We start from the raw sequence: 24,406 nt of genomic DNA on the forward strand, positions 1-24,406 counted from the left end.
CTAGACTCAGTCCTATCTCAGACCTCATCTACACCCACCTGAATAAATTACAAATTATTCCTAGACCTAATACAGACCTAACCTAGACTTAACGCAGACCTGATGCAGACCTAACCTAGTCCTAATACAAACCTAACACAAACCTCACCTAGTCTTAACACAGACCAAACTAAAAGAAAAAGCCCATTAAATAAGAAAGAAAATGCGAAAAATCAAAGACGATTTATTCATCCACTACCTCTAAACAATTTTACCCTATCCCCTATACACAGCCCCCGAGCATCATTTAAAACATAAAATATTCGGAGACAAATCGTCGAGAGCTCGCCGGCAATCGTCTTCGTGGTACGCGGTACGTTGTCCCGTCGAATAAAGTAGCCTGTGTAAAAAAGAAACGAAGAGGAAGCGATTTTACACGACACCGGGTACTCCGACAGCGGCTATTCCTTACCGTTGTCCCCGGCCGGGTAATGATGGATAATGACATAGGATGCGAGTGACCGGTATAAACCTCTGCTTGCGCGGTACCACGGCGAGAGAGAGAGAGGGCTGACTCGTATCAGTATAAAATGGCGAACGGGGGGAGGGGAAAAACGAGCGAGAGAAAGGTAGAAGAGGAAAGTGGCATCCGTTTACCACCGCGAGATTCCGTCTCACCTGTGCAGATTATACGCGTCGTGTACACCAAGCCGCGCGTGCATGCTGTGTTACACGGCGCACGGCGGACGCAAGGTGCGCGGCGCGATCGCCGGGGCACAGGTATCCCAGCGGCGTTCATCCTCGACCCAATATCAGCCACGGCTGCCACCCTAAACAAGAATTAATCTCGCGTATGCGTCGGGACACGGTTACCGGCGTTATCTCGATGAGCCTAATCACCGAAGAGGTTAGGTTTGGACCCATAAATATCTCTGGGTATAGCTTAGGATTAGGGACAATTTTTCTATTTATTGAAGTGGAGAGTCGAGGATGCAGGAAGCAGTGATTTACTGCGCTTGGTTGGCAGGTGTCAGGTGTTTTAGTTACTTGATACAGTTTTGAGAATCCCCAAGTGGGTGTTCCTTGGAATTAGATCCCCTGGTGGGTACCTCTAGTGTTAGAGTTTGACGCTAGAAGTTCTGGAAATATATAGCAGACTCTAATAGAGCAGGCGGTGTGGATATCTACGAAATGACGTTAGCTATAGCATTTTCCTCGTTTCTATAAAACCCTACTTCTAATATCTCCCCTAGTGTCTAGCAAACCTTGCCTCTAGTAGACCCTACTTCTAATGAACTCTAGTGCCTAGCAATCGCCACTAGAGAAAAAATTATGCTGAATATATAGCAGATGCTAGAGAAGACGCTATAAATATCTTTACCAAACCCAAATGGCTCTAACAAACCCGATATAATTAATTAATTATTTTCTATGTCACTCTATACTCTCCCCAGCTCTGATTGCGCCATAAACTTGCGCAATCTCTCCCAGAAATTGATTTACGTGGCGCGACTTCTTTCAGTGTTTTCACCCCATAGAAAACGACGTGCAAACGAGACGCACTCCATGAATCTGGGCCTTTCTTGCGCCCATTTAACAGTGCAGGTCGTGCGCGCGTTTTCTTGCGTATTCGTGCGATTCCAGCCTTGTTGAGAAGTTCTCTCTCTCTTTATCTGGTTGTTCTTTCTCTCGTTCCCCGGTCTTTTTTTCGGACGACTTTTACGAGCCGCTCGGAACTACGAGAGTTCGCTCGTTCGCGATTTCGAAGGGTGTAATTTTACAGAGAGCCGATCATGATTAGGGACATTAACTCGGCTCGAGTTCTTTTGAACCGATACGGCGATGGCGGCGCGGCACTGCATTCTTCCCGAGGGTGTATAAACTTTGCCGGTTACGTCCGGCATAGTCGTTACGCTGCCTCCATTATGCAGAACAATGAATAGTTAAGGCCTCCTTATTGCTCCGCGCTCTCGTGTTTCTCTCTCGAGACTTCTTTGGGAGAGAGATCTCGATATGCCCCTCCCGCCTTTAGAGCCTTTTTCGTACACAGGATCCACCTCTCTAGGTGGCTGAGAGACAGTGCACCGGTGCTAATTTTTCACGCGGCAGGTGTTCGGCCGGTTGCCGCAAACCTGTGGTTTACGAGAACGCGGTGGAAGAAGTGTGAAGATCGAGGGAATTTCTTCACTGGTTTCTTTCCGCGGCTCGTACGTTGGTTGTTGAGGTTATGTCAGTGTAGATTGAGAAGGGCAAGAGAAGGTCCAGAGAAGAAGATCCAAGAGAAGGGCAGATTTTATTTCAAGAGAAAATTAGTCCTAAGTTGGGGATTCGAACCTGGGTCTTCCGCATATAAAGCAAATGCTTTAAGCAATTGAGCTATCCTGGTGGACCTGTTATTCAGTCTCTTAAAGCCCTCAAAATGTCGAGGCGACTTTAATTCAAGATAAAAGCCTGCGATGGTAAGAACAATCGCGCCGCGAAACCACGCACCAGCCTCGTAAATGAGAAGTCCCGGGGGGCTCTTGCAATATTTATGACTTATTGTTCGCGCCGGGTTCGGCACCTGCTGAAATTCGACGCGTTATTGCTTGAGCGTGATCGACGACCGGGAGCATAACTCGCCAATTCGCCGAGCAGAAAAAGACGGCGTCCGCCGTGTAATTGGAAAATAAACACGTGCTTCTACGCGAATTCGTGAGCCGGGCAGCCCGCGCAGAGAAAAACGCGTTGCGTTGCCATAACCGAGCAAAAACTCGCTATCGTGGGTTACTAATTATCCATTGGGCCGGTATCTTTCGCTTCTGTTACGCTGCAAGTCGAATGCAGTCCTTTCTTGTGATTGACAAGCCGGTAGCTGGCAACAGAGTGCAATGGTCCAAATAATCGATAAAATTAAAATAGTCCCTACGATGCTCTTTTAATTTATTATACCTTATTTGAAAGTAGACACTTTGAGCTTTAATTTAAGGTACTTTATATTGAAAAAGACCCACGCGAACATATTTCTAAATTTTTTTAAAGTTGCTCTACTGAAAGGGTCCACCTTAGACTATTTTCAATTTTGATAATTAATTTTGCAAACTTAACAGACCAGTTTCGACCATAAATTTCATTATCTGGAGGACACTGGACATTGCAGTTTTCTTCGGAAATATATCTGAGAGGCAGAATGACGATTATCGGTGGCGTGGTCGCGACCAGGTAAGCGGGCAGGTGAACGCAAACGCGCCGAGTACAACGTGGCTCTCGATACTTCTATAGGGGAGGGTGTGGAGGCTGTATTCCGCATAATAGCGTATTATGTTAACGGCCGGTCACGATGGCTATCGGAGGTAACCGGTACAGAAATGGTTATAAGTAAATATGTAGCTCTAATAAAAAGTAACGACTCCGATTTAATGACTTTCACAAAGGTCAAGGTGTTCTTGCGACGACCTTTGGTCAAAATATTAATCGAGGTCGCGATTCCACTTTCTGCTACCAGTTTTTATCATTTAATTATCAGTTTTTATTATTTCATTAACAGTTATTATTATTTAAACCTTCTTTATTACCTAAACTTATTTTCTAAAGAGAGTAAATTTTTTCTACTTTGGCACCAAATATATTTCATAATTTTTATTCTTTATTTTCTTCTCAATTTCCTACGAACTTTCACATGGTACCAACACTTGTGCATGCCATTTAACCATACTTATACTATAGCAATTAATTAACTGAAATGTTCACACGACGACTAGATTATTCCTATACTTTACATAAACTCCGAAACAGGGAATAATAATTTCCTTAAACAATCGTTTAAAATATCGAGCACTCGATAAATGGAAAAGCACCGCTCGCTCGGCGAAGGTTTTATTGGATCGACGCCGCGCCCAGGGAAACGCGTCGGCACGGTCAGAAATTTACGGATCGGAGAAACGGCGGCAATTAAAAAGACGCCGGGACAAAATGACGATTATCGGCCCCGGCATTGCGATCCGCGACTATGCGCAGGTGAATGTAAATGCCGTTTGGTATCTCGCGGAGCAAGACCTGGACACTTGCGAAGCGACGGGCTTTGTAGACGTTTCTGCAATAGCGTGGCATAGTAGTCGCGTTGCTCGCAGGACCGCGCGTTTCGCCGCGGGGCAGGGAAGGAACGAGCGCGGTTTTATCTGGCGATCTAACGGCGGCGTTACGTTGCCCCGCAGTCTTATCACAGTTGTTATCGGCCGGCGTCGTTTTTATCCGCGCGAAATAAGCCGCGGCTAAACGTCGATTAGAGTCCTATCGAGAACGAGATCCATGTCGGGGAAAATTCGATCGGTCGGACGAGCGATAAATGCTCGTACAGGTCGTTGATTTCGTTGTCAGAAGAGAATATATTGCTGTATTTTATATATTTACAACCATTCATATTTTGAAATCATAAATGAGACAGTGGGACCCTTCAAGCTCATCTGCGTCGTACAGTCCAAACACAGGCATCCAAAAGACTGAAGTCCCATGACGGGTATCCAAAGATTGAAGACCAAAGACTGTCATCCAAAAGATTGTAGCCTCATGATTGGACTCCAATGCTTGTAGTTCCATGGCTGAAGTTCTAAGACTGTCATCCAAAAGACTGAAGTCTTATGACTGGTATCCAAAGATTAAAAACCAAGGAGTGTCATCCAAAAGACTGAAGTTCTATGACTGACATCCAAAGATTGAGATCCAGTGCCAGGCATCCAAAAGTCTGAAGTTCAATGACTGGTATCCAAAGACTGACATACAAAATACTAAACGCCCATGACTGAAGTCCAAAAATTGAGACCGCCAGTCCTTCATCCGAAAGATTGAAGTCAGCAGACTGGCATCCAAAAGACTGAAGTTTCATGACTGGATCGCGGAGTAGTCCGAGAACTCTCTCGGACGTTTCAATATCGGTAACGCCGGCATTCTTAACCCTAATCGACGGCCTCGCTATATTTGGCCGCGCGCGGCTTCGATCCCGCTTTCGATATATCCACGCCTAGTTTCTGTGGTCGATAACTGATAGACGTAAAAGTCGAACTAGGCAACGGAAAGTAAAGGTATCCCTGTAAAACAATCCCTGTTATCTGCGCGCATGTTCTATTTGTAGAAATCACTGTGGAACGCGAGATAGACTAGTCGGTGTCTTATTGAGCTACGGTGTCAAAAACATGGAGGGCAATCGTTTCCCAAGTGGATGATAAGCTGAAGTTAATTAAAGCATTGATGGCGATGTATTTTTGGGTTCTTTCGTTTTGGACCTAATCTTGATCTAACGCAAAAGCTAGCTGATTAAAATGGCAACGAAATAATTGGACTTTTCTTAAGGACCCAGACCTGACCTAACCGAAAATCTAGCTGATTAAAATGGCAACGAAATAATAATCATTTTGCTTTAGGCCTAACTCAGACCTAACTCAGAGCTAAGAGAAGACCTAATGGTCACAACTATAAAAATTGTGACAATGGTCATAACTATAAAAATGGTGACAGTGCTTACAACAATAGCAACACCTACTGTTATTAAGCAACATTAAATTCTCCTGTCACCAACACCTAAATAAAAATATATACAAAACACAAACAACAAATAAAAAATAACCAAAAGCAGAGAATAAATCCAAACGAACACGTGTTACATTCTGATCACCCGGTAGATAAGAAAACACGTTTTAGAAAGTACAAGTCAACGCCAATTAATCCATTCGCTAACGAGTGAAAATGACAAAGAGCCCTTTTGCAAATTGATAAAGTCTTTTCCCAGCTGCTGTAGCATTCCGTGCAAATGGTCACAGGAAATTGCCACGGTGGACTTCACGCGTGGCATGATTGTTGCGACGAGTGGCCAGGGGGGAAATTTCGATTTCACATATACGGAGAGATAATTGGAGCAATAAGGTCGCCGGGCAAAAAAGCGGTGGAACACGGGTAGAACTGGTTTCGCGGTCTAACTTTCAATGGCAAGTATGCATGATTTATTGGCGAGCTCCGCTTAAATTCTCGCTACGGCCAGGCGTCCGTGTACGCGACACGGACGAACGGCGGAGTATGCCCGTATAGGCGAAACCTTGAAATCCTTGCATCGCATTACATGTCTCCGTGCCCGTAACGCGTACAAGGCGATACGCAACAGTTTAAGGAACATCGAGCGATCGTCACAGTTATTATCGCGAAGATTACGCGCGCGGCGTTGCCGTGCGTTTTCTACGATGTCACGTGATATCTTTCGGTGACGTCATGGTTCAATAGTACGCGAGAGCGACGCTAAAAGGCGCTGGCGTCGCCGTGGATGGCTACGCTGCCATCTACCGCTATTCTGCTCTACTGCTCCTCTATGACGTCTCAAATATGTACAAGCGGGTACCACGTGATAGGTTATGAAACATTGAAGAAAAAATAAAGAATAATGTTTTTTTACTTGAGGCTTTGTTGAAGAGAAAATAAATTTTAAAAATTTCATTCGTCGCAGTGATGAGTGCCACGCGTGATGAATTTTTAAAACGAATTTTTACGGAGATCTAACCTCAAATGAGAAGATCTTATTCTTTATTTTCTTTGCAATTTTCCATGAGCTATCACGTGGTACCAACGATTCTACATCTTATTCGACCATACTCTGCATAATTATACAAAAGACGAGTTGTCTACATGACGTCACAGTGGACTTTCATGTACAAGCGGTGCTATCACGATATATTTATAATTTTTGCAAAGCGATATATTACGATTCACCGATAAATAAATATCTACCTCAATGCCAAGGAATTATTGTTTAAATAAAATTATGTAACGCAATTTTCAGCGCGTTAATTACGTCAATAATAATTGTGACGTCATCGTCAAGGGTGAGAACGTCGACTACAGACCGACATAAAATTCCCGAGCGATGTGATTGATTGGGGCGGCTACCGCGGCGCAATCAATTTTAATGAATAATGATAAGGTTATCGAGCAGCGTGTTGCAGACGTCGCGAAGCTTCCTGGATTCGAGGGAACGTCGAGACAATAAATCATATTTGTTCCGCGACGCCGCGGCACCGACGCACTCGCGAATTAGAATAATCATCGAGCCCGGCGGGGTTAATCTTAATTAAATCTCTTCGCGATCATTTAACGTTGCGTGTACATTAATCTTCGAGGCTTCCTAGACACGACGCCTCTGACCTTTTATTCTATCACGCCTCCGCCGTGTAACCGGCTCTTCGCGCGTCGCGAAAACCGAGGAGCAGTCGAACAGCGATCTTAGAGACCGTGATCCAATCTAGTAATCGTGGATGGTTCAGATTTTTATGTCAGTTTGTGTAGAATTGTATAAATAGAAGCAGAAATATTTTTTGGAACTTTTTTGTAATTATTTAAAATTATTTTTAGCATTGCTGAGCATTTATTGGTATATTTTTACAGGTTCCAGGATTTTCCATCATTTTCTAGAATTTTCTAGCAGTAATTAGAATTGTCTAGCATTTCCTAGACTTTTCTACCATTTTCTAGCACTTTTTAGAATTTTTTGGAAATTATTGGAATTGTTTAAAATTATTTTAGCATTATTTAACATTTTCTAGTATTTTTTAGCAATTTCCAGGATTTTCTAACATTTTCTAGAATTTCCTAGCATTTTCCAGCACATTCTAGAATTTTCCACTATTTTCCAGAACTTCCTTGAATTTTCTACAATTTTCCATAATTATTTAGAATTGTTTAGAATTTTAAAAAATTATTTAAAGTTAAATAAAAAGAGCCCGAAAACAATATTTATTGCGCAGAAAAATCCACAGTCAATTTAAAACAGATTTTGTAGTCCCAAAATGTCACAAGTGTAGGTTAGGTCTACGTTAGTACCGGGTTAGGTCTGAGTTAGGTCGGCGTTTATTAATCGCATTAAATGCTCGCAATCGTCAGCGATAAGGCACGTTACAAGGAAACAATAAACGATCTCGTACACCGTAACATCGTTCTACGCAGCGCTTTCCACCGTTGCCAGATCGCGTGGAATGCTCGTCGAAGTCATAGGAGCTTCTCACGTCGCGCAATCACGCGTCGATCGTTATCGGTTTTCGTTTGGACGACGTCCACGGCAGGGTTAATCGCGATCAGCCTAATTTCCATTCGGCTAGAAAGGCGGAAACCGAGCGTTTTCCGTGCGTGTCGACGCGCGAGGTGTCGTGTGCGTGCCAACTCGACGTACCATCGACGAGCCGTCTAACTGTTCGCGCAAATTAATCGCATGATCGCGCTTTCTATCGACTCTGGGCGGCGTTGTTCGTCCGACAGATTTTGACGGCCGGCGAAACCACGTTTCTCGATCGATTTCGTCGGTCGATCGAATTCGAATATACCTACACGCTTAGACGGTTTCGTTTATGTGTACCTGTGTGTATTTACACACGCACACACGTGTGGAGTCACCGGCACGATACAATGCAGGATGTGTGATGTAACAAACGCGTGTGTCGAAACAGTACTCCCTGCGAAACCGTTTCGGAGACATTCTAGACGGCCGTTTATCAGCGATCAACGTTTCCCCTGGAAATCTCTGTCCCAGCGACCTCCCTGCGTTGTGTTAACCCTTCTAATTAATATTAAATTAATATTATTATAATATAATAATATTTCCATTTTTCATTTCCAATTTTCCATTGCCAATTTTCCATTTCCAATTTTCTATTTTCAATTTTCCATTTACAATTTTCCATTTTCCATTTACAATTTTCTATTTTCCCTTTTCCATTTCCAATTTCCAATTTTCTATTTTCCATTTTCCAATTCCAATTTTCCATTTTCCATTTCCAATTTTCTATTTTTCCTTTTCCATCTCCAATTTTCTATTTTCTACTTTCCATTTTCTATTTTCCATTTCCAATTTTCCTAACTAACAGCTGAATTACATTTCTCTCTCTAACCAGAATCATTTCCAAAACTGTGACAGAAATCAATATAAAATCAACAAAGTAAAATATCCTCAACTCCTTGAACTAAACATGGTTGCAGACCCATTCGAAGGGTTGGAAATAGCGCGACTAAAATTCAAGAATCGAACAACCGACCCGTCCGACCGCGATACGGTCGAACAAGTATAGACATCGTCGTCTCACGATCGGCTCGCGATTAAACGGTGTGCGCACGGGTTTCGCGCGGGATAGGTCGCGTTATTTTAAAATTTGCGGGAGAGCGTCCGGCAACATCTGATGCATATGCATGCAACAGGCGATGTAAACGTTGCCAATGGTAGAATTCTTTTTCAACCTTGGTGCCAATGGTGACCGTGTACGTGTCGAGCCTGTTGTTCAGAAGAGTCTCTCGCGATACGTGGTTGCCGTTGGTTAACTGTACGAGACCAACGTGTACAGACCACGTTTATTCAACTACTTGCTGGTTGTCGATGCTAATTTTAATCGTGCTGTGATTATTTCGATTTTTATTCGTTTTAATATGGTATGGGTTAATTTTCAGAAATTGAGGACGAGGTTTCTTTTGTTTACTTTTGGGTTGGGGTGGGTTGTAATTTTTTTTTTAATTTTTATGGTGTGGAGGATTTGTGGCTTTGGGTTTTATGGTGTGGTAGATGTTGAAGGGGTGATTCGATAGGAGACGGGATTTAGGTCTGATTTAACTTAGACCTAACCTAGATTTAAGTTGGATTTAATATAGATTTAAAATCGATTTAAAATTGATTTTATATGGATTTTTTAATCTAGGACTAACAACCTAGGTCTAAACCAGGACTAAACTAGGCCTATACTAGGACTAACAACCTAGGTCTAAACTAAAACTAAATTACGACTAAACCAGGTCTAAACTTGACCTAAACTAGGACTAAGAACCTAGGACTAAACTAGGACCAAGAACCTAGGACTAAACTAGGACTAAGAACCTAATACTAAACTAGGACTAAAATAGGTCTAAACTGAGTCTAAACTAGGACTAAGAACCTAGGACTAAACTAGGACTAAACTAAGACTAAACTAGTTCTAAGCTAGGCCTAAACTAGGACTAAATTAGGACTAACTCAGAGCTAACTCAAACTAAAAACAGCTGACTTAACAAAAATATTTCTAACTTAGTACTAACCTAGGTTTTAATCCAGACCTAACCAAGACCGAACTCATCCTATAAAACAATTCTTCGCAAACGCTAACTAACTCAACCAATACTTAACGCTAACACCAATATATAATTTAAAAAAAAAATAAAAAGTCCTCATAATTTTATAACAATTATAAACAATTACTACCCTTTTTTTATTTATTCCCTTTACCACAACCATTCGCAGCAAATAATGATTACAATAAAAAACGAGCGAGGCACAAATTATTTCCGCCAGCATAAATTACTCCAGTTCTGTATTATTACACCGTGATATGCAACTCCGATCGACGAAGTACGCGGTGTTGCGTAGACTTTCGAACGATCTCCCCTCGGAATGCGAAAAAAAAGTGCGGGCGAGAACGCCGATTGTGAGAATGAATCAACTACCACGTTATACACAGTACAACGATCCGCGCAGAATGCGAGAGGCGCGTAATGATCGAGATTAAGTAGCTGAACACACCGAGGGGGAGAGGAGAGGAGGGATTTTCCCCTATGAATTATGTAACCGTCCGCGGGACTCGTTACGGATGCTACCCGGTCCCAGTTAGTCTGACGCGAATGATTGGAGCAATAGGACAATGCGGTACCCCGGCGGCCGGCCAGGGTTCATTGTTCGTCGATCCGGCAAGTCATCCCGCGAACACGTTTCTCCTTTGCATTGAATTATGATCGAAAAATGGCCGGGCAATTGACGGACCAGAAGGGGTTCCTCCGTATGGTCGATTGGTAAAAGGCGAGGTGAAGAAATAATAATCTCTGCGAACAATTTCTATCAGAATGCTAACGGATGGATCAAATACGTATCAATCAATCCGCCGGCTGCCAATTGGTAATAATTACTTTCCTGTTACGAATCGCAGTGTTCTTTCAATACGAGGCTGATGGATCCATCCGTACGGCCCGGCGAACGTGAATGCATAGGATATATGTGATTTATGAAACGTTTCGCCGTGCAGAAAAGTGTGCACACTGTTACCGAATGATAAATCACTCGATCCTCTTGATATTTTCAACCGTCGAACGGATGCTAGGATTTTTTGGGTTTTAAATGGTGATCTGGGAACGCTGACGACCTCTGCGTCGTATTTTTAAGATATTATTTCTGTATACAGCGTTTTCAGCTTTGTTGTACAAGCTTTTAATATTTTATATATCGAGAATTAATTATAATTAGTTTTTACTTATTTTATTTTAATTTTTAGTTCGCATATCCAAAAATTACCCAGCTTTTCAATTTTTATTTCATATATTTCTGATTTTATTTTAATTTCTATTTGATTTTAATTTTTATCTGCCACACTCTGTACTTTAAAAAATTATCATCCCCCATATACTGCATTTATTAAGGTCAGCCATAAACCCATCACGATGTCCCTAATTACAAAAATCATTATACTACTTATATATACCATACTAATTATATTACTAAATATTAATTGAATCCTCCATCACAAACTGAACGAAAAACATAATTATCGTATTAAAAAGACGACGACGTTGATCGGCGTCAAGGTGTTTCGCAAAAGCTCCCGCGTTGTTCATGGAAATGGTAATTTTCGCGCGGAAAGTAGACGTTAGAAAATAACTTCGGAAAGGCGCAAGGCCTCCGCGCTGGCGAGCGTATAACACTTTCACAGAAGCGTTAGAGCAAAGGTCATTCTTCCTCGGCAAATCCGAGACGAGTAACAAAGTTCAAGCATTCACCGTCATAGCAGTTGATTCCGAGCCGAGTGCAATCGCCGAGCGAACAGGAAACGTTGCGAATGCTTTTCTCATTTTTATGACGGGGACGGAGAGACGATATCTCAATTATTTGGTGGAGAGATGGAGAGTTTGCTATTTCCCTTTTTCCATTTCAAATTTTCTATTTCAAATTTTCCATTTTCATTTTCCATTTCCTATTTTCCATTTTCTATTTCCCATTTCCAATTTCCTATTTCCCATTTCCGAATTTCCATTTTCTATTTCCATTTTTCCATTTTCCTTTCTCCATTTCCAATTCTCCAATTTTCCTTTTTCCATTTCCAATTTTCCCATTTCCAATTTTTGACGAACAGAGACAAGTCTTCGCAAAGAAGTCACGCGACCAACGAGTACCTTGCTCGGATCGTCGACGAACAAAAATCGTTCCCCCCTCGCGATTATAACGAATCTATCGAATTAGAATGAACCCGATTAACATTGCCGATACGGTGTCCATAGGAAGGCCGGCTGTTTCAAAAGTGGCGTCGTGACAGACGTTGTGCAAGAAGCATAAAGCGGCACTTTCGATAATTTAAATGAGCGGCGACATTCAATGCAAATCGGGACGTGTGTAAATTCAGCGCTTGTCGCTAGCGAAAACCAAAGGGTCCTCGCGATTTTCGCTCCGTTTGAACAATATCAAACGAATAATAAAAAGAATAATATTAAAATGCGAATAATAATACTAATATAAAAATTCGTAGACATATACACGGAACCATAATTAACTAACTATAATTAAGTGTAATTAAGCTGCAGATTTTACGCAAAATAAAATTCGAGCAGAGGTTGCCACGAAAATATATTTTTATACCGAATAAATATTTTCTAATTAATATATGTTATTATAAATGTATAAAAGCGAGCTACACAGACCTGTATCGACGCGACGCGGGGCATTGGTCTCGTTCGCCGGAAGGAGGTCGTCGTACTCCAGTGTCGTCACATCCCTCGCGTGGAGCAGCACGATCCCGGTGGTCAGCAGCACGAACACGAACATCACTACCGAGCTATCCGTCGTCATTTTCATAGAGGGGATCACGCACGGACGACCGGCCACGATAAATCCGTCGCGGTGCAGAGATCCGTGCGATCACATTTTCGGGAATTTCGTAGAGCGCCGCCCCGGAAGCGGAGCCTCGAGAATTCGTCGCGGCGGGTTCGAATCACGAGGTACGGACTGTTATTGCGTACCATTAATAGCAAGTTCGATGACTCAGGCGAGGAAAATGGATGGAAAGAGCAGACGAAGTCCAGGCATTCTATTCTGTCCCTTAGGGGCGATGAGGTCGCTGAACGTTTAAGGGTGGTTTTGGGATGCAACGGTTGTTTGATGTAGAAAAGTCGTCTGCTGGTCACCTGGGGGTCTACTGATGCGTTGAGGCCGTTGGTAACCAAAGAGTAGGTCGCTGGACTCCCTAGGGTCGCTGCTAGCCCAAGGGTGGGTCTCTGGTAACCCGAGGGTAGGTCACTGGGCTCCCAATGTGCCTCTGGTCACCCAAGGGTCGCTGGACTTCAAAAATCGTTGAACCACTAAGAGTCACTGGACTTCTAAAAGTCGCTGGACACCCTAGAATCGCTGGTAACCCAAGGGTAGGTCACTGGTCTTCTCAGTGGACCTCTGGTCACTTTGGGGAAGCTGGTCGTCCAAGGGTCAATTGATCCCCAAGGGGCACTAGACTTCCAAGGGTCTCTGGACACCCAAAAGACAACATCTGACACCCAAGGGTGGTTGGACACCTAAGAGTCACTGGGCACCCAAAGGTCACAGGATACCCAAAGATTGGTGGTGATCGTGGAATGGATTGCTGGTCACCCCAATGTTCTCTTGGTCACCCAATAGGTATTTGGTCATCCAAAAGGTCCTCAATCACCCAATAGGTCCTTGGTCAATCAATAGATCCTCCTCAATCACCCAATAGATGCTTGATCACCCAATAAGTCCTCATTCACCCTCTCAATGTACTCCTGGTCATCCAAAGTATCCCTCGTCCCCCAAAAAATCTTTGTTCACCAAAGGGTCCTTATACTCCTTCGGGAGCTTGAGCAACGCGTGCGCAGTTCTCAGTCATAATCACTGCACACACGCAGGAAGCGCGCGGAATCCGTTCACGGGTGAGAAGGCCGAGAGAGGTCGGTGAAACTTCGCGAAACCAAAAGAGTCCGGTGTCGTCACACTAGCAGGCGGGGGTCCTCCCTTCGTAGGGCCGTCGGTCAGTAATCGACGGACACGACACCCTCGGCGGCTGACACTCGCGCGCGCATATTATCAGACACCACCGGTTACGCTGGCGCGAAAACCAAAACAATTGGCCGGAGCCGCGCGTGCTACCTGTTTTAAAAGAAGTGTGCGCCTGCCGCACAAGCCCATGCCGCACTGCTTGCCAGCGGTCAGGTGTTTCAAGCAGCCGCCACGAAACCCCACCGCCATCTGTCCGCCTCTCGCCCAACTCCTACCATGCCTGTCAGCCCAGCCGTCACGGGACGACCGCCCTACCGTCGCGTGCACCGTTGCCGCGCTTTTCCCGCGCACGCTTCTCCTGCACGCTTCTCCTACACGCTTTACGCCGGCCACGTGTGGTGGCCGGTTCATTCATGGGGACACGCCGGACGCCTTTTACACAGCACGCGCCCGCTTTGTGCGTGTGGTGCCGGTTCTGTGACTCTACTTTGAGTGAACCGTGGGTCCAAAATTGCTTGCGTGGAGTGTATATGCATTTTTGGATCGTATTTGTTTTATAGGGGATTGATTTTTAACCATTTACCATTTTCCATTTCCAATTTTCCCATTTTCCTTTTCCCATTTCCAATTTTCCTATTTTTCCTTTATAATTTCCAGTTTCCTTTTTCCATTTCCTATATCCCACTTTCCATTTTCCATTTCCATTTTTCCATTTCTAATTTTCCCATTTTCCATTTACCATTTTCTATTTCTAATTTTCACCATTTCCATTTTTTATCGAATTTTTCATGAGTTGAATAAATTTAAAATATTGTAGCAGTGTCAGTCGTTTCTTAATTAATTATATTTATTAAATTATCTACGAAACGTTCGTCAGGTGTCTAACTCGTTATTACAGTGTAAAGGGTTAAGTAGGGTCGCCCCTCTCTTTCTGATTCTCGTTTGGTAGGCGCGAATAAATGAGAGAGCATTAGCGATGGTCACATTACAGATTGTCACGTGCGCCGAAGGGGTGAGATTTATCGCCACGAATCGGTTACAAAACACGCCATAATTTTCATGGGATTTACGAGCCTGCCCGACGGTGTTGACGACGCCGGCCGGCGAATATGTCACCCTCACATAATATTATATGTACGAGGGCAATACGCGAGAGAGAGAGAGAGAGAGAGAGAGAGAGGCCCAGGCGCGTTTAAATATTCATACGCGATGCATCACGACGCCGTTGCATCGGTTTGCCTCGATGCTCGGTTACAAAGAAACGTAAATGCACGGTATAAGTACAGAGCATGTTCTTAACCCCTTGCACTATAATATGGAGTCGGACTCGGGATAAAGAGTTTACGTAAAATCTAGTAAATATTATATATTATTAAATAATTTTCTTTCTAAATATTTTTAATATCTTTTAAATCGAAAACAAATTAAATTCTTCTGCCATCAATTAATTTCTTTTATATTGAAATCAAATTGAATTCTTCTGCCATCGAAGTCTAGGAACAAAAGAACATAAAGACAATAGAAGGGACAAAAATGATCTGGTCCTATTAAGACAACTCCTCTAGATCATTCCAGGGTGAATAAATAAATAAAATAAATAAACGAATAATCAAACGATTAACGTAACCGAATATTTTTAATCGAATTTTAGAATCCTCTAATATATTCTAAATAGACGATTTTAGAAATCTCTCGCGCATGGCCGTAAAAGTTTCACCCTGTACGTGGACTCGCAACAAACGTTCTCCCCCACCCCTCTCTTTAAAGTAGCAGGCTGTTAATTTCTCTTCGTGCGGCCGCTTTCCTGCAGGTTTCATTGGAAAAAAATCGTGCTTGTCCGAGTATCGCCAGGGAAAAATTAATTCGCGCGTACGAACGATTAATTAGCATCCTGCTCGCCGACATTCTTGCACAACACGGGAGTCCGCCGCGCAAGCGCGTGCACACCGGCGATGCGAGAGAGCAAATTGATTTTACAAGCGACACAATATCCTCTGGAATATGATGGCAACAGAGCTCGAAACGTGCTCGATAAATTTGCATCGATAAATATTAATCTATACCTTTATTTATTAATTTCTTTAATTTTTTTAGGGGTTACTGGAACCGTCATAAAATATTTACCATTGTTCAATATCTCCTGGGATATTACAGCAACAGAGCTCGAAACGTGGTCGATAAATTTGCGTCGATAAATATTAATCGACACTTTTATTTTATTTTATCGAATTTCTTCAATTTTTTTAAGGGGTTGCTGGAACTGTCATAAAACATTTATCATTGTTCACATAATTAATTCGGTAAAAATAAAAGAACGATTCGTTTGCAATAAGTATATTTCCAAAATTACAGCAAAAGCTTCAGCTATGGGCAGAATAGAATTTTTACACGGTGCACGGGGTTTTGTCTACCATAGAAACCATTCCACCCCCATAACATCGCTGTGATATGCGTCCACGAAATCAGGGAAAAAGTAATTTATGGGAACACGGTCGGTCGTTTTTAATACTTTCAGATTGCACATACTATGTATATCGATAAGGTTCTTAACGAATAGAAAAGTCTCTTGGATCACGTGATTTAAATAATACATTTGGCTTGACGACGGCGTTAACGATAGAAGGTGTTTCAATTAATATTAATTAACCTGATATTCCGTTGCCAGAAGGGTGCGATAATTAAACGCTGTACTTTGCAAATAAAGAAGGAATAAGGAATTTTAATGTGGTCGATTATGTTACCTGCGTCGTTTAAAAAGTTTTCCAGTCGAGTTATGTTTTAAAAAAACTGTCGCGGACCCTAATTTCTTAATGTCCGCGACACGGCGTCCCTTCTTGCATTTGCAACGCGCAACAGGTCCCGTGTGCACTTCTATCTTAACTCGGTCATCATACATCATAGTTCATCGGGGCATACATCATCGTGCTTATCTTCACACTTCGCCGCCCAACACCGTCGTCTTCGCTGGTCTCCCCGGCGATGATAATCGGTGGACCCCACCAGTGCCCCATCCGAATTCTGACACCGTTGTGAAGAAAAGAAAAAAGAAACCGGTCGAGCCCGTGTTCACGAGATTAGGATTGATCAAGGGTCCTAATTTAGGACTTGGCCAAGTCAACAACACCGCCGCGATACTTTACATTTCCTAGTTGTCCCACGCTTTGGTTTGGGAGGTCCTGATCCCACGTATAATATGTATATAATATATATATGCATGTATGTATATAATATATATATGCATGTATGTATATATTTAATATATATGCATGTATGTATATATAAAATTTCCGATCGCGCGTTCATGTAAATTGTCGAGAATCAATCAATTAATATTCAACAACGCATAAAAAATAATGAATCTTCAATGTACTTAAAGCATATTACATAACAATGAATTACAATATGTGGCACTGGCAACGAAGGCAATCCTCGGTACAACCGTGGTACTGCATAAACTTTAGATCCGGTGACGGTTGCGTTGGTCCTAGGTTCAACGAGTCCTCGCTCTCCTCGCTCAGCTCCTCGATGCTAAATGTGTCAGTCAAGTCTTGTTTGTGCTTCGACGTCTCCTTCGACTTCGTTTTCGGGAACAGGGTCATCTCGCCTTCGCTGTAAAATGGAACAATAATTTTAGTATCTTTTGCTGAGAAATTGGAATATTAATTCTACAATATTTCATCATTAATTTGAGCAATAGTTGTACTATTTTTTATTGGTATTTTGGGACATTAATCCTGTAGTATTGAATCACAGTGTTTTATTAGTATTTTAGAGCATTAATTCTATAGTATTGAATCACAATATTCTATTGGTATATTGAAGCATTAATTCTACAGCAATGAATTGCAATATTTTATTAGTATCTTGGAACACTAATTCTATACTATTGAATTACAATTTTCTCTTGGTATAGCATAACATTAATTCTATAATATTGAACAGTAAATCTAAAGCAATAATTGACAGCTCACCTTTCACTGTCGCTGTGCCAGTATTCAACGAGAGGCAGATGCTCCTTGTTCTTAGTCGGTATAGGAAGCCTTTGGAATGAGATCATGCCGACAGTGTTTCTACCACTGTTACCACCTTCATCGTACTTTGGCAACTTTATGTAGTCCGAGCTACGCTGAATACGTTTGGCTTGTTCGATACGTGCCTCTGTGCAACATGAGAAACATAGAAATGTCAATGGCCTGTGCTGATACTCTTACTTAAACATAATTATTCAATAAGTACCAAGTTTCTTTTGCAGCTGCTTCGTAGTGGAATTGTGCTGAGAGGTCTGTGTCTGATTGCTGCTGCAGCTGCTGTCGCTTCCCTGGAAATATATATTTACTGTCTGATCCAACCAAGAAAATTGAAAGCGTAGAGGAAGGTACAATAAGTTGTTTCATTTACCAGAAAGAGCCTTTCATCTTCTACGCGACCAGTGTTCTTTGGATCACTGTCAATTCCACTATCTTCCATGACAAGATCAAATGTTCTGCCGCATGAAAGATAATATATTTTTTAGCTCATCTGGAAGCAAGCACAGCAACTCATAGAACTATTTTCACATAACCATATATGCATTTGCAGGAGATTCTTATAAAACAGCTGAAATATGCACCTCTTCTCGTTTAAACGTTCAACAGCAGTGCACAAAGTCCATTTATAATGTACACAGGGTCATTGTTTGTACACAGATACTCCGACGAGGCACTCGTGAAATAATCGTTCGTTTCCGAATGTAACATAATGCACAAAATAATATCACACGTCGTCGAGAAACAATATCTGCTTTAGATATGTAGAATTCCGAAGTATTTATTCACGAGCATTTCCGTTCTGAATCCGACTTATCTGAGTACCCAAGCATGCTTACATTATCATGGTATGTTCTGTTATTGATTTTCTTTCATGTATAGAGCTGCCAGGGATATTTTAACATTATCACCAGTTACATGAACGATATGAACATTTATTTCCAAAGAAATATATATTCTGCACACTTCATGCGTTATTATATTTTATAATATTAAATAAAAAAACAAAATTTCGTCAATTAAGAAATCGCTTGAAAATTCATATTTTTCATATCAGCGTTGATATAATATAACAGGGTAATAATAAATTGATATAAAATTTAATATAATGTTTATTAAGATATGCTTTAGAATTTTATTTGAACGCCACCCTATGGATACAACAATGTAACGCGTTTCCTAAGCAACTAAGATCCTCTCCACGTCTTGCAACGATAAATCTTTACGCAGAAAACTTCAGGCGATTTTTCTAGTTTATTATAGTAATCCAGTGTTTGATATATGTTCAATAATTTATAAAAAAAGGGGGCCAGGAAAATTTGATATATCCTTCGACAAAGATTCTAAAAATCGTCGTCGCTTTGCAGGAACATTGGTAAGTTCTTTGCTCTTGTATAATTCGATTAAAAGTCTAAATAAATTATAGTAAATTATTTATTTATTTATCTAGGTGTATAAAGAAGTGTCAGTAAGTAGGAAGACGATACACGATGGCATACGGAAGGAAGTCGATGTCGAAGCCGTCCGAGCGCGAGCTTGGAAGAGTCAGTGATAATAAATATAATAAAAAGTTTTTGTAATTATTTTTGGTTGGTGTTTATTGCTGGAATTAATTTTATGTAGCACATGAGCTTCGCCAAGAGCCGCGTGGACTTTGTTGGAGCTGGTGACATGGACTGGCTGAAGGGGAAGCTTCTTCTGAAGCCTGACGATCAGCTGCAATTGACGGAAGAAGTATTTATCCATTTTTAATAACAATAATTTGAATAATAATAATTTTAGTGATATTAGCTTTTATTGTAATAATTTTAATAATCATTATATTATCATTATCATCATATATCATTATATATGTAATCATAATCATAAATCATTTTAATAGTAATAATTTGAGTAATAATAATTTGAGTAACAATAATTTGAATAGTAATAATTTTAATAGCAATAATGTGAGTAACAATAATTTGAATATTAACAATTTTAATAGTAATAATTTGAATAGCAATAATTTTAATAATAATAATTTGAATAGTAATACTTTGAATAGTAATAATTTTAATAGTGATAATTTGGATAATAATAATTTTAATAATAATATTAACTTTACTAATTTTCTTAATAAATCTATAGGAAATGCAAGAAGAAATCGCGAGGGTGCTCACTATACACAACACGAGAGTGCCGGACGCTTTGGTCGAGTGGTCGTGGAAATTAAAAGAGTTCGTCAAATTGCCGCCACCCCCGCATTTGGTGACAGTATTAAACGTGCAAGGAACTATACTGCACAAGGATTCCGAGGAGGCGAAAGTACAATTAGCCGGGGGACATCTCAGTGAGATTCTGCGAACAAATATATTTGTTGCTCTCGCGTGTGTTATTTAAACGAGACTCGCTCTATTTTGCAGCGGAAAGTTTTCATGACACGGCGACGTTGTTGCATGACGACGAATATGAGGAAGAAGGTGAGGAAGGCGAGGAGGAAGAGGAGAGAAGGGAGGAGGAAGAGGAAGAAAAGGAAGGTACCATTTATTTTTATATTTTATTTCGTTGCATTATTTGTAATATTTTATTTCTTTTATTTTGTTGAGCTGTTTATGTTATATTATTTATTTTATTCTGTTGCATTAGTAGTAATATTTTATATTGTTGCCTAGTATAGAACTTCGAGTGATAATATCTCGTGTATAAATATATTTATGTGTTTATAAATAAATAATAAGAAGTTGAAGAGGAACACAAAGAACCGGAAGCTGACGTTGAAGCGGACGATGAAGAGGTAGAGGCGGCGAAGCCGAAAAAAATCCCAAATCAATTCAACTTCTGCGAGAGGGCTGCTCTGACGTATACTAACCCTTTACGAGTGAGACAATAAAAATTCTATTGCATATAGATTCTATTTAAATCGCACAATAATTCCACGAAAATTCCTCAAAAATTCCTCAAAAATCGCAAGAAAAATTCCATATAAATTCCACGAAAATTCCACAAAAATTCCACAGGTAATAAATAAAATATTTAGACGACCCCATAACAATTTTACAGGAAATGAGTACGCAAACGGTGCCACCGCCGACAGCCACATTTAACGCGCACGTCTTCCAATGGACGATCTTCGACGAGTACCAAGTACGTGGATAATTGAACAAATTAAATTTGGGAACGTATAAGCTATGGTTTTTAGGAAGACTTCGCGCAACAACAACGCGAGAGGGAGAAGGAGAAGAGAGTACCAATTTTGCAACTGAAGAAGGAAGACATGAAGAAGCAAGCTCAGTCGCAATCGATGGCGGTGTCTGCGAGAATGTTGCAAGCTGCAAAGACGTTGGAACGAATGGTTAATCAAAATATATTCGACGATATTGCTCAGGGTAATTATTATATAATATAGTATAGTATAGTAAAATATAATATAGTGTAATATAATACAACATAATATAATATAGTATAACATAACATACTATAATATAACGTGAAATAAAATATTATACTGTACTATATGATAATAAAATAAATATTTCCAGATTATCGGTACTGGGACGATCCAAGCGACGAATTTAAGGACGGCGAGGGATCGTTGCTGCCTCTGTGGAAATTCAGTTACGAAAAGACAAAAAAACACGACGTCACGAATTTATGCTTCAACGGCAGATACTACGATTTGTTCGCGGTGTCCTATGGAACGAGTTAATATAAAAGATACGATTGCGCTTCCGCAAAACTGGTCGCGATCATTCTTCTCGTCAAGAATGCATCAGTAATTTCAGCGAAATCGAGACGTAGAATTTTTTTCAGAATTACCAGCAGCGACGCTGATATCTTTTTTTATGTAAATCAAGCTATTTGCAATGTTTTGTACTGAATTGGTGGGCTGTGACCGGTTCGCGAAAGTCTTGCAAAAAAATATATTATACTTTCGTTATCTCGTGTTTAAATGTATACCGATGTTCTGTGAAATTGCAGTGTCGTTCAATAGTTCGATAGCGAATGGAAAAGTTTGCCTGTTCAGCTTAAAGAATCCATCGTATCCGGAATGGATATGCGAGGTGGAGTCTCCGGTGATGTCTTTGGCTTTTAGCGAGCAGCATCCACACCTTTTGGTCATCGGTAAATTAATTAAAAATTTAAATATTGTATAGTTTAATTTATTGTATTTTATTTCAGTCTAATTTCTTCTATTTTACTCTATTTTATATTATAATAATATTGATGCCTATTTTACCGATTTAGGAACAATGGACGGTTCCGTTGCTGTTTATAACATCATGTTACCACCAACCACTCCACAATACAGGAGCAACGATGTTCGTCAAAAGCATGGAGGTATAGTGTGGGAGGTTTGTTAAAGGAAACAAGTGGACAATTTTCATTAGAAATATCGCTCTAACACTGCTATATAATTTTTCTTTGTCAAGGTATGCTGGGCACCGGACACAGAAGAAGGTAATCTGGCATTCTATAGTGTCAGCATCGATGGGAAAATTAATTATTGGATACTGAACCAGAATGATCTAGGACTGACAACTGTGATGACACTTATCCTGGATCGTCCTCCTATACCTGGACCAGATGGTACTATGATCACGCTTATAGGTGAGAAATATTATTTATTAATGGCTATTTATTACTGAACAATATTTATTAAATGTTTATTGAACGTTTATTAAATATTTACTGAATGATTACTGAATTTTTACTCAATTAATTACTAAATGTTCCCTGAGGATTTCCTGAATGTATCCTGAAAGTTTATTGAATATTTCTCGAATATTTATTAAATGATTACTGAATGTTTATTGCATGAATAATTATTAAATACAGGATGTGGAACATGCCTGGCTTTTCATCCAGCAGATCAGAACGTATTCCTGGTGGGAACAGAAGAAGGAACGATTTATAAATGCAACACAGCTTACAGCAGTGTATACATGAAAACCTACAACGAGGCGCACGATATGCCAGTGTACAGAATAGTCTTCAACAAATTTAATTCCAGTATATTTGCAAGTTGCTCTGGTGACTGGAGAATAAAAATATGGGAGGACAATAGGATGTGAGATCATTATTGACATTCAAATCACCTCTTATATTACTATATATTAATATTACATCTATTATATACTATTCTTATATTAATTAATATTCTCTTATATAAATTAAAATAATATATTCTTATATTAATTAATATTCTCTTATATTAATTCATATTTCTCCAGGGAACCTTTGTTCGCATTTGACCTAGGCGTTCCAATTGGTGACGTTGTATGGGCACCATACAGTTCCACGGTATTAGCCTGTGCTTCCAATGATGGTAAGGTGACAGTCTTTGATTTGAACGTGAACAAGTACAGGCCGATATGTAGCCAAGCAGTGGTCAGCAAAAAGAAGAATAAATTAACTCGGATTGCGTTTAACAACAAACTGCCGTTTATAATTGTCGGCGACGACAAGTGAGTATTAATTGAAAAAGCAGGGCTAGGGAAAAATGGATTTTTTAGATTCTGTGTAACCTAAAAAGATATGAATATTTGTAGTAATTTTTATGTACTATATTATTAGTAGTACTATTTATTATATTTATATTTATTATATTTCAATACTATAAATATATATTTATATCTTTTTATAGAATACAGAATGAAAAATATTTTTTTTTAAATTAGTAATTTTTTCCAAATATTGTGTTTAAGATTGTCATTTTGTTAAATTGTCCTAAATGTTTAATATAGGGGTACAGTGACGACTCTGAAGCTCTCGCCGAATCTTCGGATAAAAGTGAAACCAACGAAACGACAGATGCATTTAACGCACTCAGATCTGGAAATTATGAAGTTAGAGAAATTATTGAGTTTTGTAAGGGAACCCCCTGTATTAACACCCCCGGAGGATGTACGGATAGTAGCGTAGTCTAATTATACTATACACCTGACATGAACGTGTTCGTATTTCTTTCTCTGCTATAAATAATATAGTAAGTATGATAATATATACGATAATACAATATATAGCATATAATATTACAATTTGCTATATACTCTAATGCCATAATATATCGTATACTATAATACTATAATATATAGTAAATATAGCAATATACATATTTTTATATTGTTCTAATACCATATCATATATAATATAGTAAATATAGCAATATATATTTTTCCATATTACTATACTTACTATATTATATTGTATCATATATTATTTGCTATATTATATACATAATATAGTAAGTATAGCATCTTGGTAAAAACTACTTGACAGGAAGACAATTCCATTGAATGATTCAGACATTTTATAAACAGTAACATTTTTATTGGTAATATCGTTATAACAGAAAATACAGAATTATTATCCTATGTTCATTACAAACGAATTGGCACTAAATTTCGAA

At 40.0% G+C, this 24,406-nt stretch overlaps 3 protein-coding genes across 4 annotated transcripts in view; 1 reads left to right on the forward strand and 2 right to left on the reverse strand.

Annotated features, from left to right (window-relative positions):
* Nucleotides 1-12,993, reverse strand: part of LOC144476820 (uncharacterized) — a 274,173-nt gene extending 261,180 nt beyond the window's left edge. Inside the window, exon 1 of the mRNA XM_078194074.1 lies at nucleotides 12,685-12,993. Within this exon, the coding sequence (XP_078050200.1) occupies nucleotides 12,685-12,838 (154 nt within the window). The 5' untranslated portion in view covers nucleotides 12,839-12,993. The remainder of the gene's footprint in view (nucleotides 1-12,684) is intronic.
* Nucleotides 12,994-17,288: 4,295 nt separating this feature from the next.
* On the reverse strand, nucleotides 17,289-18,839 carry LOC144476901 (uncharacterized). Of its 2 annotated transcripts, none has more exons than XM_078194220.1 (5): nucleotides 18,600-18,839; nucleotides 18,389-18,473; nucleotides 18,227-18,308; nucleotides 17,962-18,148; nucleotides 17,289-17,599 (listed from the first exon to the last, which is right to left on the reverse strand). In XM_078194220.1, the coding sequence occupies exons 2-5, from the start codon at nucleotides 18,455-18,457 to the stop codon at nucleotides 17,386-17,388; spliced, it is 552 nt and encodes a 183-aa protein (XP_078050346.1). In that variant the 5' UTR covers nucleotides 18,458-18,473; nucleotides 18,600-18,839; the 3' UTR covers nucleotides 17,289-17,385. The 2 variants fall into 2 exon arrangements, with proteins under 2 accessions (XP_078050346.1, XP_078050345.1); XM_078194219.1 differs by having other exon boundaries at nucleotides 18,389-18,508.
* A 648-nt stretch (nucleotides 18,840-19,487) lies between these two features.
* LOC144477049 (dynein intermediate chain 2, ciliary) lies at nucleotides 19,488-23,997 on the forward strand. The gene is made up of 14 exons (XM_078194466.1): nucleotides 19,488-19,559; nucleotides 19,639-19,749; nucleotides 20,146-20,347; nucleotides 20,421-20,534; nucleotides 20,739-20,875; nucleotides 21,058-21,141; nucleotides 21,197-21,383; nucleotides 21,537-21,698; nucleotides 21,976-22,119; nucleotides 22,243-22,349; nucleotides 22,428-22,605; nucleotides 22,834-23,065; nucleotides 23,229-23,462; nucleotides 23,742-23,997. Exons 1-14 carry the CDS (start codon nucleotides 19,506-19,508, stop codon nucleotides 23,917-23,919), a joined length of 2,124 nt encoding a protein of 707 aa, XP_078050592.1. The 5' UTR covers nucleotides 19,488-19,505; the 3' UTR covers nucleotides 23,920-23,997.
* Nucleotides 23,998-24,406: the final 409 nt, after the last annotated feature.

The sequence above is a fragment of the Augochlora pura genome, chromosome 11 (genome assembly GCF_028453695.1).
Source record: "Augochlora pura isolate Apur16 chromosome 11, APUR_v2.2.1, whole genome shotgun sequence".
NCBI lineage: Eukaryota > Metazoa > Arthropoda > Insecta > Hymenoptera > Halictidae > Augochlora > Augochlora pura.